Source organism: Prionailurus viverrinus, chromosome B2 (genome assembly GCF_022837055.1).
Source record: "Prionailurus viverrinus isolate Anna chromosome B2, UM_Priviv_1.0, whole genome shotgun sequence".
NCBI classification, from domain to species: Eukaryota; Metazoa; Chordata; class Mammalia; order Carnivora; family Felidae; genus Prionailurus; species Prionailurus viverrinus.
The window spans coordinates 125,355,308-125,369,405 of record NC_062565.1 but is presented as its reverse complement, the minus strand read 5'-3'; the positions used below and the strand labels follow the sequence as shown (position 1 = coordinate 125,369,405).

General features: G+C 46.2%; 1 protein-coding gene across 12 annotated transcripts in view; it reads left to right on the top strand.

Annotated features, from left to right (window-relative positions):
• Positions 1-12,346, top strand: part of NHSL1 (NHS like 1) — a 247,325-nt gene extending 234,979 nt beyond the window's left edge. For 8 of the 12 annotated variants that reach the window (XM_047860587.1, XM_047860585.1, XM_047860589.1 and 5 more), the window contains 2 exons: positions 505-637; positions 6,252-9,156. In XM_047860587.1, coding sequence (XP_047716543.1) covers positions 505-637; positions 6,252-6,987 — 869 coding nt within the window. In that variant the 3' untranslated portion in view covers positions 6,988-9,156. Of the gene's footprint in view, positions 1-504; positions 638-6,251; positions 9,157-12,335 lie in introns of those variants that run through there. The other 4 variants (XR_007152480.1, XR_007152479.1, XR_007152478.1 and 1 more) reach the window with 4 other exon arrangements.
• The last annotated feature ends 1,752 nt before the right edge of the window (positions 12,347-14,098 follow it).

The following is a 14,098-nucleotide window of genomic DNA, read 5'->3' as shown; positions in this document are numbered from 1 at the left end:
TCTCTCCTTCCCCTCCGACCACATGCAGTCCAGGCAGAAGATAGGGCTGGTGCATGTTCAAGGTAAAGCTAGCTGCATGTGGGCTCATTGTGCTGCCTCACACTTAGGTTACCAACTTGGCATTTTATGATATTAAAAAAAAAAAAATCTGGATCTGAGGGTAGGGCTTACTGAACGTCAGAAAATAGAGGGGCAGCGTGGTCCGCAGCAGACAGGGTGTTTATTAAACAGCAATGAGTAATCTCCCTTCTGGAGAGCTGCAAAGAAATGTTGCAACAAAATCAGAGGGAGAGATTCAGTAGGAGCCCCGGACTTCAACAGAAGAGAGTGAGCTTTGGCTGTCTTTTATTTGTGATCCAAATAAAAGATCAAACTGCCGACCCCACTGCCTGTCCCGGGGTTCTCACGTTATCGGGAATGGCAGGGAAGCAGATGGGGAAGCCTGGTGAAAAGTGCCAATTCAAGTCACTTGTGCGTGTCCTGTATCGGCTTGCTTCTCTACAGCCGGGGTGCCAGAGCCGGACACAGGGGCTGCTTCCTCGGAGGCCTGCGACTTCCTTAGGGAAGAAGGGAGTGAGGAGGTGATGACCCCCAGCAGACCCCGGACCACAGAAGACCTTTTCGCAGCTATTCACAGGTATCCCGAACTCCTCGCTCTTATCGGTGATCGACTCTCTGAGTCTTTCTAAGTGGTTCCTCAGTCTGTCTTCCTTGAGCTTTTTTTCTGTCACCCATTAACTTGATTTTTTTTTTTTTTAGTGTGTTTCTATGTTTTTTCCTTTTTTTCTTCTGACTCCCAATTTCTGTTCTCCTTTGTTCCACTGATTTTTATGAAGGCGTGGGGACAGGGACTCAATGGGTGCCTTCTGCCCAGCACTGCACTTGCTGGCAAGAAATGCAATGTGTCAGTCACGTGACGGAGTATTTACAAGAACTGGATTAGAGCGACGGATGGTCTAGTCCAGGGGGAGGAATGCTGTGTTTTGTGGACAGAAGATAGGCACAGGCTAAGCTCTACAGGACTGCTTCTTTCCTAAGGGTGTTTTATTATTATTTATTTATTTATTCATTTATTATTATTATTATTTTTTTTTTTTTACTTCACGGAAATAGCAGGATTTTTTAGCGCAGTTTTCTTTGGCTACTGAAATGTTTCCATACAAGGGTACAGTCTTTTCAAAGCGGGAGCGAAAGGAATTGAATTTGTTAGTTATACTGTTAGTGCCATCTACTGGCATCAGAAATTGTTGGGCTTTAAGAAAAAATGTGGAGTAAATGTTTCAAAATAACTGCCTGAACTGTTAGAGTCTTTACATATGGTCACCCTAGAGAGTGAATATGATTTAGCACCAAAGCTATATATATATATTGCCTTATTTTTCTGGCTGTAAACAGCCGCGTACTCGTTAACAGTGTCACTGTAAGAATAGATGAGATTGGATATGTGCAAGTGCTTTTAACCACAAAGCTGTATCAATCCTTTGCTGCTTTCTCAACTCCTTTACCACAGTGTTTTTGGACACTCTTATGCGTGTCTTTATGCTGCCAGCACCTTATGTGGCCCTGAATCAAGGTCCCTTTTCTCTTCCCGGAACGAAGCATCCTATAAAATCATTTGACTCTCCATGTAAGTAACCTTGTGTCAGGACTGTTTTCCCAGCTCTTGGAATCTGAGAAGGCTGTTGCATGAGATGAAAATCACGGTGTTATCCCGATCTGAAATTCCTTGTGCAGCATATAAATATCTAACTTGGGGAGGAGTTGGGGGGGGGGGGGGGGGCGGAGGGGACCAAGCTGGGGAATTAGGTGTTTGTCAAGAATTCTGTTTTTTGGGGCGCCTGGGTGGCGCAGTCGGTTAAGCGTCCGACTTCAGCCAGGTCACGATCTCGCGGTCCGGGAGTTCGAGGCCCGCGTCGGGCTCTGGGCTGATGGCTCAGAGCCTGGAGCCTGTTTCCGATTCTGTGTCTCCCTCTCTCTCTGCCCCTCCCCCATTCATGCTCTGTCTCTCTCTGTCCCAAAAATAAATAAACGTTGAAAAAAAAAAAATTAAAAAAAAAAAAAAGAATTCTGTTTTTTCTTTTCTTTTTTAAAGGTAGAGTCTTTTATTATTTTTATTTATTTATTTATTTATTTATTTATTTATTTATTTTATTTATTTATTTTATTTTAGAGAGAGAGCCCGAGCAGGGGAGAGGGGCAGAGGGAGAGAGAGAATCTTAAGCAGGCTCCACACTCAGGGCAGAGCCAGACACAGGACTTGATCCCACAACCTTGGGATCATGACCTGAGCCGAAATCAAGAGCTGACGCTCAACTGACTGAGCCACCCAGGTGCCCCAGCAATTAGGTTCTTTACATCTTGGCTCTAGCATTGGAGCCTAAAGACCCTAAAGACTGCCTCTTTAGCAATGGTTTCTTTGACCTCATTAGAAATAGAAAGGTGTAGCTACTTATGAAATTATTTCTGAAAACTGTTAAAATGAAAAATGCTACGTCTTTGAAACGGACGTTAGTGGCATTTGTAGAAGTTTATACAGAGGTTTCTATTCTAACCGTGCTAGAGACATAATAAGCACACCGTAAATATTTTCTGGATTAAATGAAACCGGTTGGGATTTAACTATCAGGAAATTCTTCCAGGATGTGGCATCTTTCATTTCATAGGGAATGCACTGGTTTACTAAATGGGCAGACATATATGTTTAAAATAGCAGTCTACAGAGAAGATACGTTGCTCGTTGCTCTGTGTACTAAGTACTTGGTCTCAGTGAGGAACCCAACTATTGTGGGGCCAATTTACTGTGTGCTTTTCTGAAAAATACGCCAAATGTCTCTTCCATATTTTACTTTGGCAACCTTCTTAAGACACTGAAAAATCTGTGGTGCCTCCTAGTAGTGAATTATATCTACTACAGATGTGGAAATCAGCCAGTCTGTATCATTCTGTGTACACGCGATAGAAATGGAGACCAAGTAGGGTATGGATTGGAGAGCGAGGGAAGACGACTGCTAATTTCTGTTTTGGTATTGATAATGTATTAACGGACATAATAAAAATCCATCTGAAGTCTGCCTTTTTGGGCTTTCTTTTATTTTATATTCTTCAGCACCTAAGCTAATAATTTAGAAACTTCTTTTTTTTTAATTTTTTAAAAATGTTTTATTTATTTTTGAGAGAGAGAGAGACAGAGTGTGAGCTGGGCAGGGGCAGAGAGAGAGGGAGACAGAATCCACAAAGCAGGCTCCAGGCTCTGAGCGGTCAGCACAGGGCCCGACGCGGGGCTCGAACCCGTGAACCACGAGATCGTGACCTGAGCTGAAGTCGGATGCCCAACAGACTGAGCCACCCAGGCGCCCCACCTAAGCTAATAATTTAAAAGAAAGAGTATCTAAACTGAACCCACAGCTTTCAGATTTTATAATGCAAATGAATTCACTTCAGATTTAAAGCCAGATGGAAAATGTAGAACACCAGTTGAGGTGTGAAATTTTTATATTTATTGAAGTAATTAGTTTTCAAGCCAGCGTTAACTGTTTGAGTGCTTTTTATAGCCATCTTCTTTGGAAATACACACACAGAGCATGTATGTGTGTGTGCGTGTGTATACATACATATATGCAGAGAATTTGTGTGCTTAGATTTAATTCTCATTTTCAGGGGCAGCTGCTTTTGAGAAACAACAAAAACTTTTATAAATTCCCATCTCCTCTCTTAATTCTAAATCTACAGTTAAAGGCCGTAACTTTAATCAAGTATACCTGTGGCTTGATGTATGGATTTCAGCACACCCTTACCTTTTTTTTTTTCTTAATGTTTATTTTTGAGAGAGAGCGAGAGAGAGAGAGAGAAAGAGAGAGAGAGAGAATATGCAAGTAGGGGAGGGGCAGAGAGAGAGGGAGACACAGAATCCGAAGCAGGCTCCAGGCTCTGAGCTGACAGCTCAGAGCCTGACGCGGGGCTTGAACTCACGGACTGTGAGATCATGACCTGAGCCGAAGTTGGACATTTAACCGACTGAGCCACCCAGGCACCCTGCACACCCTTACCTTTTTAAAAACAAACTAAAAATTAGGCTACAAAGCAGTACCTGCAAGAATGAGATGGGCAGAACTGCTTTTGAGAAGTTCAAATAAGGCAATCTATATAGCTTCAGTGCTAAATCATTCACTCTCTAAGGTGACTGCTATAGGTTGTGAGGTCAGGCACTATGGGTAGGAAGATACTCCATCAGGTCCTAGTTCTTATATTAAGCTGTGTGACTTCACTCCTTGGTATCAGTTACCTTCCCTGGTCAGACCACACCAGCTAAAGCCATTTCCAGCTCTGAGATTCTGCGATGTTATTATTTTTGTGGTTTCTGTCAGCTGGTCATTAATGTATTCCAGAGCACCGCTCTCTGTTGACAACCATGCAGAGCCGTTGGACCAAAGGGTCATAGGCCAGGCTCTGCAGTCTCAAAGGGGCTGGTGCCACGTCAGCTTTGGCCACCCTTCAGACTTTGTTTCAGTCCTTACCATCTCCTGTCTCCTGCTTTGGGGGCTTCTTTTTGGCCAGAAGCATGGCGAGGACTGTGGGAGCACCGAGCCCAGGGCAGCCGTTAGGGGTCCATTCCTCCCGTGTCTTGCTGTGCAAGGCCAAGTAAAAACAGCACTGAAGCGGGCCTAGCGGCAGGAAGAAAGAACTCTTTTTCCCTAAATGGCACTCACAGGTCTGTTGAGCACATCTTCCATGCCTGACACTTTATGGCTGTTATTTGCATTCATCTTTATTGATAAACTAGGAGCTCTCTACCGTTGTTTCACTTTCCAGATAGGATACTGGATCAGAAACTTTTTTTTTCTTTTAATTTTTTAATCTTTATTTATTTTTGAGAGAGAGACAATGTGTGAGCAGGGGAGGAGCAGAGAGAGAGGGAGACACAGAATCCAAAGCAGGCTCCAGGCGCTGAGCTGTCAGCACAGAGCCCGACGCGGGGCTCGAACTCACGAACCGTGAGATCATGACCCGAGCTGAAGTCGGACGCTCAACCAACTGAGCCACCCAGGCTCCCCAAGGATCAGAAACTTTAATTTGCCCAAGGTCACAGAGCAAGGAAGCTTTAGCAGGGGATTTAGCCCAGGTCTGTGTGACTCCAGAGGCTCTTCATCTCATTGAATCCTCACGAACCTGTGAGGTTAGTATCCTCGCCCCCATTTTTACAAGTATGAAAACGGACTAGTTTGTCCAAGGTCACACAGCTAGAGGTTGGTAGTGCTCAAGTTCAACTCTCAATCTGTATATACAGTACCAACCTCTTGGTGCTGCAAGCACCTGCTGCATATTCTATCATTTTATAGCAAACAAAAAGATGTACCCATGTCTTTATTAAATGTACCGAGTTTTTCTTAAAGCACCTGCATCTGGCTGAGAGATTCCTTGCAGACTGAGTTGTTATTGTGAAGAGACCAGCAAGGGGCCCCCTGGCTCATCTGCTTTATTATCTCTGAGTCGCTCTGCATACAAAACACATTGAACAGCAAGCTTCTTAGAGACTGAGGACAAGAAGCACCTCCGGGAAACATCTTAACTTTCCCTAAAGGCCCCTCCTCTGTCACATTCCACCCACATTCTTCAGATTGTCTTGATCACTGAGAGGTTTTCTGAAGTCAGTCAGGAAACAGGATCTGGTGTGGAAGGTTCACTCTAGTTTTCTGGAAAACTGGATTTTCAGAAGTTGACATACAGGCCAGTAAGAGCCAAGGAAGCCTGGTTTTATGTCACACTCTAGAATGTATGAGAACGCAGAGCTATAGAATTGTTCTAGAACCTGAAGTGGGGGCCTCCCCCATGGTAGGGGATATTCTGGGGGTTGACTTATCTATTAGCCCTGTTGAAGGGCTAGTACCAAACAAGAAAGGGAAGATTACAAACAAGGGTGGTCGGCAGTGAAATTCACTCGGGATCGGTCTAATACGGGAGTGTTAAATAAAATACGGCAATAGAAACTTTTGAAATGATCCTTACCACAGTAAGTTAATATGATATCTTAAGATTCATTTCAAAGTAATCCAGTGAGGGTACAGATGAAAGAGGGGCAGCCATGAGTCAATCATTATCGTAGCTGGGTCATGGGCTCACATGATAATAAAACTATTAAAGGAACTCTTAATAAATGGTGACCGGAGTATGCAGTAAGAGAAGCAGGGCGGTTGTGACCGACATCCCATGGCCCACCGGGAATGAACCTTTATCTTCATGTTCTTAAATCTCAGATCCAAGAGGAAAGTCCTTGGCCGTAAAGATTCAGATGATGATCACTCCCGAAACCATTCTCCCTCCCCGCCAGTGACACCCACTGGTGCTGCCCCCAGCCTGGCCTCCCCGAAGCAAGTGGGGTCAATTCAGAGAAGTGTCCGTAAAAGCAGCACCAGCAGTGACAACTTCAAGGCTCTGCTGCTAAAAAAGGGGAGTCGGGCAGACACCAGTGCCCGCATGTCTGCAGCCGAGATGCTGAAGAACACAGACCCTAGATTCCAGAGATCAAGGTCAGAGCCTTCGCCAGACGCCCCCGAGAGCCCGTCAAGCTGTTCCCCAAGCAAGAACAGGCGGGCCCAGGAGGAGTGGGCCAAGAACGAAGGTTTGATGCCTCGGAGTCTGTCCTTTTCCGGCCCCCGGTACGGCCGCAGCCGAACCCCGCCTTCTGCGGCCAGCAGCAGATACAGCGTGCGGAACCGGATCCAGAGCAGCCCCATGACCGTCATCTCGGAAGGCGAAGGGGAAGCCTTGGAGCCTGTAGACAACCGGGCTCGCCGGGCCCCGGGTGCTGCGAGGGGATGCTCCCTGGATGGACCGGTGGAGGATGAAACGGACAAGGGCAGCCTGCTCTGTGGCGGGGAGCCCGCCGCCTCGCCGCAGGCACAGGGTCCCGGCCCCGCCAACGGGACAGTCACGGCGGAGCGCACGGGTCCATCAGAACGGTGTGGAGGTCCTCTGGGGGAGGAGAGCTAGGGACGAGAATGTGAGTCTCCCAGGTAACGTGAGGGAGACGCACAACACCTCGCTCTAGGAAGTCTGACAGGTACCTTCCCTGCCTTGCCCGTGGATCCCGCTCAGCGTTTGTGCTGTGGGCCCCGGGCGCTGCCAGCCCTACAGCGGAAGGGGGGTGTTATTTAGGCCTCCCCTCGGCACTTGCCCTGTGGCCGAAAAGCAAGTAGAAGCTTAACTTCCAGAAGTGCTTCCTGGGGAAGATTTCTTTTTTTAATTCCTCCGCACGCCCCTTTTTTTTTTTTTTTTTTTTTTTTTGACTAAATGCTGGGTGGGTGGGTGGGTGTGGAAGGGTGTGTGTGTGTGTGTGCATTTTGAACCCTTTTGTGTTAAAACACACGCGTGCGTGCGCTCACACACACATACACACGCGCACACACACACAAACAGCATGTACAGAAATAGAAGGAAAGATGGGTGGAAACATGGAATCTTCTGGACTAGGTGGGAATTGCTTGAAAAGTATTCTGTTTGGGGAAACTAGTGAGTTTCTGAAGAAAGAGGGGAGAGAACCATTCCTTCTAAGAAAGAGGGGGCATATTGGCTGGTGCTGCAGAGGACACGGGGTCCCGGCCCCGGCGTGCTTTCGAGGTGAGCTGTGTCGCGATGAACCCAAAACGATGGGAAAGGGCTAAATGACTAATGGGTTCAGGTACTTTTTCCTGGGGAAAAAAGGCTTGGTTTCGTGAACATGACAAATGTGGGGAAGTGGCAGGGCAGTCACTTGGAGCCTGCTCCGCTGCGGCCACAGACACACGCCTTCTGGCCTGAGTTTTAGACACGTGGGCAGTCTTTTCATGACTTTCCTCCTTGAGTAGCGGCCGAGGCCTTCCTTGAGAACGAAGATGACCGCGTACGCGCACAGAGAGGGTGAGAGGGGACAGAAGGGAAGAGGGGCAAGTGATAAAACGCTGCTGGAAGCTGTTTCCTGCTTATGAAATAAACTTATTTTTCAGAATTCCACTTGAAGACTTGCACTACAGAACTATGGGTGGAGATTTTCCTTTTACGGCCGTTTTTACCAGAGTGTAAACTCGCATTTGGCAATTTCTTATCGCTTGACATGTCAACATTTGCTGACTTTTTTGGATATCCTTTTGGTGACACCAAAGATATAGGTATGGCTATTTTTCCTTGACCTGCCTACATACAGTACCATGGCCCCATTTAGAAAGGTTTATCAGAATCTATTCTATATTCTCATACTTTGAAGAAAATGCTGAATACCTCTTGTTAGTCAAATACACTAATAAAAATTGGCAGGGCTTGGCTATTAATTAACCCTGGGAAATGAGATTTTAGATTAAAAAGATTTTTTGCATCATTTGGTTTGTGAGTTTTTATATTTTTTATAAGCAATTGAGTTGGCTAATTACCTTCTAATCTTCTCCAGCTAGAATTTTTAATACTTATAGGCGTGGGAGAAAAGTGTGTAAAGTATTTATTTTTACGTCCTACTCTTGTGCCCCGCCCCCCCGCCCCCATTCCCTCCCAACTGCCGTGTACCTGGACTCCTCTATTTGTTGGTTACATGAAACAAGCCTTGTCGCCCTCATTAGAAGGACTTGGGACGACAACACGGAGATCCTTGGCCCGTGTGCAGTACGGCTACCAGCGGTCATCTCTTTCAGCATAAAAACGTCATCTAAACGTTGGACCGCACGGGCCAGACTATCAAAAGGTTTATTACACATCACAACCGTAGACCCCCATTTTAGACACGGCTTTGAGACAAAAACAAACCTAAGGAATGAAGGCTTCTTCCATCCTCTGAAGAAAACAAAACCCTTCTTTTCACACAGCCCGCAATGAAGATCTGATGTTTGGCCAAAGGCTAACGGGCTTTTCACCATTTGGAGCTACCGTCTGCCGTGCTGGGCCCGAGGATCTCCTCGTCTGCATTTTAGAAAAGTGGTGTTGGCTTCTGAATATGAAACCTCCTCGCTCCCTAAGCCCGATTAGAATGTACGTGAATATCAGACAACTTTAACTTAATATATAAATCATTTATGTCGAAGGTAAAGTAAAACAACATCACCACTAATTATAAAACTATTTTAAAAATCCCCGTTTTTAAAGAAAAAGGATACTAGGTTTGAAAATTTGCTTTGAATAAAACAATTGTAAAGGAAATAGTTGAACCTTACTTCTTTTCGTTTGCGCGTGCATTTTGGAATAATAAGATCGGCCTTCTTCCACAGAACTGGTGAGTGCTTTGCTGGATACAAACAGAACAGCAGTGAAGACCAGAAGGTGCCTGTGGGAGGTGGGGACCCAACAGAGAGGAGATAGAACATCACAGATACTGTGGATGGTGCCATCTCAAAGGACATATGGAAAAACAGCCCTGAACAGTGTCCTCTGGACTTTGGGATAAATATGAATAATGTATCGACTGATAGTTCAGGTGGTGTGGCATGCGGAGAGATGCGAGAACTTTTCACAGGCGTGGATGAAATCTAGGGAAACCAGAATCTAGACTCCTCCCTGGACCATATGGCACCTTTAGCTTTGAAACTTTATTCCTCTGTGAGGAATGGGGTCTGTTTACAGACCCCGTCACCTTGAAAAAACCCGTGAGGGTAGACTTGTTGACTCTTCCTTATATCCTGAGACCGTAAGTCACTGATAATCATAGAAGTCCTAGGGACAAATTACTTCCGCCTTATTTTTCCTGAGAGTTGGGGGAGAAGCAAACGGTCATGTGGTCTGTCCGGTGGAAGCCACCTCAACTTTGGTCTGATTTCTGCCCTCCTATTTCTGAAGGACGTTGGTTACAACCATTTCTTCTCACCTGAGGGTAAGAGTATATTCGTTAGGAGAGTCACAATAACAAGGAGACAACACACCACCCCCCTGGAAGGACAGGAGAAGCATGCGACTGGCTTTATCGGTTCTGCCTTAATGCGTTTTCAGCACATGAAGTGAATATGAATAATTGTGTTGCTGAGATTCCATCAAGAAATGAGTACAACAGGATAGTACACTTGGGTGATATTAGGATATTATTGGGCAGGGTGAGAAGGAGGGTCTTTCAGATAAAACATGGACCTGACTCTTGAGGTCCGTTTGATTCCTGAGGTCTCTTTTGCTGTCGTTAGCCCTTTAGTTACTGTAACACAGTCTCTTCTGATGAGCTCCTCTGCCTTCCACACAGGTCAGCTTTTATTCATAGAACAAGGACTAGAGCAATCTGGAGTCATGTGTTTGGCATTTTAAAAAAGCCCTTTATTAAATATTTCTAATATGCTAGGTAAGGTATAAGGGAGTCCTAAGATTTAAAACGGTTAAGCGTCCAACTCTTGATTTCAACTCAGGTCATGATCTCACAGTCTGTGAGATCAAGCTCTGCATAGGGCTCTGCACTGAACACATGGAGCCTGCTTGGGATTGTCTCTCTCTCTCTCTCTCTCTCTCTCTCTCTCTCTCTCTCTCTCCCTCTCTCTCCCTCTCTCTCTCTGTCCCTTCCCTGCTCACACTCTTTCTCTCTCTTTCAAAATAAACATTAAAAATGTGGATGAGATCTCATTAAGGGGCTTCAAATCTAGTGAAACACACACACACACACACACACACACACACACACACACTGTGAACTATCCTGTAAAACGTGTCAGAATGGTTGAAAAGGAAGAGCACTCTGAGCTCCACAGCGAACCCTGTTGGGATCCCACACCCTGTGTGTCCTCCTTTACCATTGGAACACCTGACATTGATTCGAGATGGCAATGCACCCAACTGAAACGCTACACCTCACAGCCTCCCCTGTAGTCAAGAGGGTACAATTTTGACCAGTGAGACATGAGCAGTGGTCTGGAAATCTCCAGGAAGGTTGCTGATATAGGAGCCAGTCCCATCTCTTGTTGCTTTGTTTCTCCCTGAAAGAATGGGAGGCTAGAAGAACAGTACTTTTCCGACATTTCAGCACCAATGGGTTGAAAGCCACATGTGTGGAAGGTGAAGGAGAAAGGAACCTGGCCCATTGATTGCATCTAGAGTCACTGCATCAGCCTTGGGTGGTCTACCTTCTAGGTGCACTGTGTTTTTCACTCACTTGCAGTTGAGTGATAGGGGTCTCAGAGGAAGATGTCATTGCTTTTTTTTTTTTTAAGGTTTTATTTTTAAGTAGTCTCTACACCCAAGGTGGGGCTCAAACTCACAACCATGAGGTTGAACGTCGCATGTGTACTGACTGAGCCAGCCAGGTGCCTCAGGTGTCGTTACTTTTGTCTAGATGGATGAGGGAAGGATTGGTTGTGAACCTGAACTAAGACTTTATGGACAAGGAGGATTTCACCAAGCGGGGGAAGTTGGGAGAAGAAGGACCCTCCAGATGGAGGGGATAGCATGAGCAAAGGCACAGAGTCCAGTATTTAGAGGAAGCCATGTAGTTAAAATGTCTCCAGGAGAACATAGTAGGACGTGAGAGTAGAAAGGTCATCTTAGGCAAGAATGTAGAAGGCCTGGGATGTCCTCCCAAAGAATTTGGGGGTTTTGTTCTGTAATATTGGGAAAGAATGAAGGTTTTATAAGAAGGAGAATGATATGACCTGACTTCGTTCTTAGTCTTCTAAAGCTATATACTCTTTCTTGTTGAGTACATCTAATCCCATAGCCTTAAATATGTGTGTGTGTATGTGTGTGTGTGTGTGTGTGTGTACACACACACACATATATGTATATACATATATACGTATTCACATATATACGTACATATGTATATATACACACACACATATAGATAGATACACACACACACACACACACACACACACACACACACAAACACACTGGTGATTCCTGAACATCTCCTGTCCTTACTTCCTCTGTGAACTCCAGATTGGTATATTTGCTGCTTACTCAACACCTGCATTAAAGGTATTTTAAGCCTCCTATCTCCAAACCATACCCCCCACCACCATCTTTACTTTATCAATTAATGGCATTACACAATGGCTCAGGCCCCAAATCAAGGCCTATTCCTGTGGCCTGTTTCCTTTTCAAGCCGCATCTCAACCATAAGCAAGTCATGTCAACCCTACTGCCAAAATAGTTCACAAATCCAATCACTTCTCACCAGTTCCACGGCTGCCTCTCAGGTCCAAGCTGTTGTCTCCTAACCAGACTACTGCAAATACCTCCCAACTGGTCTTCTGGTCTTTACTGTGCATCTTCAACCGCTCTTAATTTACCATAAAAATAAGCTCTTAAAAACAAGAGATAGCTCTCCACTGCTTGAAACCCTCCACAAAGACTGAACCTTACAGCCAATGGGACTCGAACTCCTTGCTGTGGCCCGCAAAGCCTTTAAGATCTGCCGCTGTCCTCCTTATTCAAATAGTCTGGCCTAATTCTCCTTTCTGTCCCTTGACAGGCGCCATTTCAACCTCAAAACCTTTATTTTAACTACTGAAAAGAAAAGTGCCTGTATTTCTATGTTGGCTTAAGTTCCTCAGGAAGTAGACACTGAGACCATTAGGAATGCAAGGTTTTATTGGAGTGTAACACCGTTAACAGGAAAAGCGAAGAAGGAGGATAAGGCCAGGAGAGCTATCAGATTGCAGTAATGACCTTACACGGCTGCCCAACCTATGGGGAACTCTGGGGAAAGTTCACTCACCGGAGGTCTCCCGTGTTGGACAGAAACAGCGAGGTCCTTTACCACCGCCTTGTCTGGTCTTTGGCAAGAGGCCACTCTGAGAAAAGCATGCCTTCAATTCCCACCGCTTAGTAGAATCACTGGTCCCCAACCCTTGGGATAGTATGACTTCAGCTTGAAAGCTAAGGTGGCCCCCGATGAAGCCACCAATTAGAGGCTATCAGCCAACCACACTTCTTGCCGCTGGATGGCCAGTCCTGAGAGGAGATCTGAGTGGCACGTCTCCATGCCTGCCACAGTTTGGCCCCTTGCACCTTGTGGGTCTGCTTCCCCCACAAACGCGGAGGGCCATTCCGCCAAGGCTCTGGTGGACTTCTCTCTTCCTGAGGAGAAAGTGTTTCTTAGAGGAGCGTGGTGGGACCAACTAGAGCCCTTCCTGCCACCGGTCTGGGGCCACAGCCGGTACTTCTCCTCCCTCCTCCACTCACTCCATGCCCTTTACCCTCAACTGCCACCTCTGCTCATCTCAGTGGCTTTCCTAGTGGTGTGACCCATGCACTCATTCCTGAGGGTTCTGAGATCGTGAGAATCAAACCCTTCTGGGACCAGCGCTGCTGCACTTGTCCATTCACAGTTCTAACTCGGCAAGGAGCACAAGGGATACACCACGTGGGTGCCCTGAGTTTCCATCATGTAACAGCAGACTTACCTCCTCTTGCACTCCAGGGTCAGGCATCCCTAACAAGATGGTGGCTCTTGTCTGCTGGACCCAGACACAAGGAGTCCAAAGTCCCCAGGTGGCAGCAATAGGTGAAGTTCAACAGGACACTTGTTGTGTTGTCTAGGGAGGGTGTATGCCTTTGAGAACAAGGACCTCTGGCTCTGCAGAGACCTGGGCGGTGGAGTGGGAAATCTTGTGTCCCTTGGTAGCTCATTGGGAGTGACGGTAAGTACTGTCACTCTTGCTTCCACCCCTTGGTTCTCAGAGCCACGTATCCTTCCTGTTGTGGACACAGCACTATGTAGGATCTCTGATTTAGGAAGTATATAACTTGGTAGGGTGTTGGCTGCAACCAAACCAGCAGCTTCTAGGTGGTGCCATACGTGAGAGGCCTAGTGGACCCCATGGCCATAGGTAACTCTCCCCGATTGGGTGTTCTGATGTGTAGATCACACGTTCAGTACATCCATGCCAGTGGATCAGAGATTTTGTTAAGTCTCTAGAGGGGGGGTGCTGTTGAGACCCTATAAACAGGAAAGGAAGCTGCATGTCTAGAATAAGTGTCTGAGCTTGTGTGAAGGAACTGCTGGCCGTTTCAGGAAAGAATGGGCCTTAGGTAGTGAATTTGGCCTCAAGTGACCAGTTGATCTTCTCAGAGCCTCACGAGGGTCCCAGCCCTGCTATCTATTGCTGGCAGGCTGGGCATTCAGAGTTAGCAGTGTTGAGGCCAGCCCTTGGTAAGCGGGAGTCTGTGG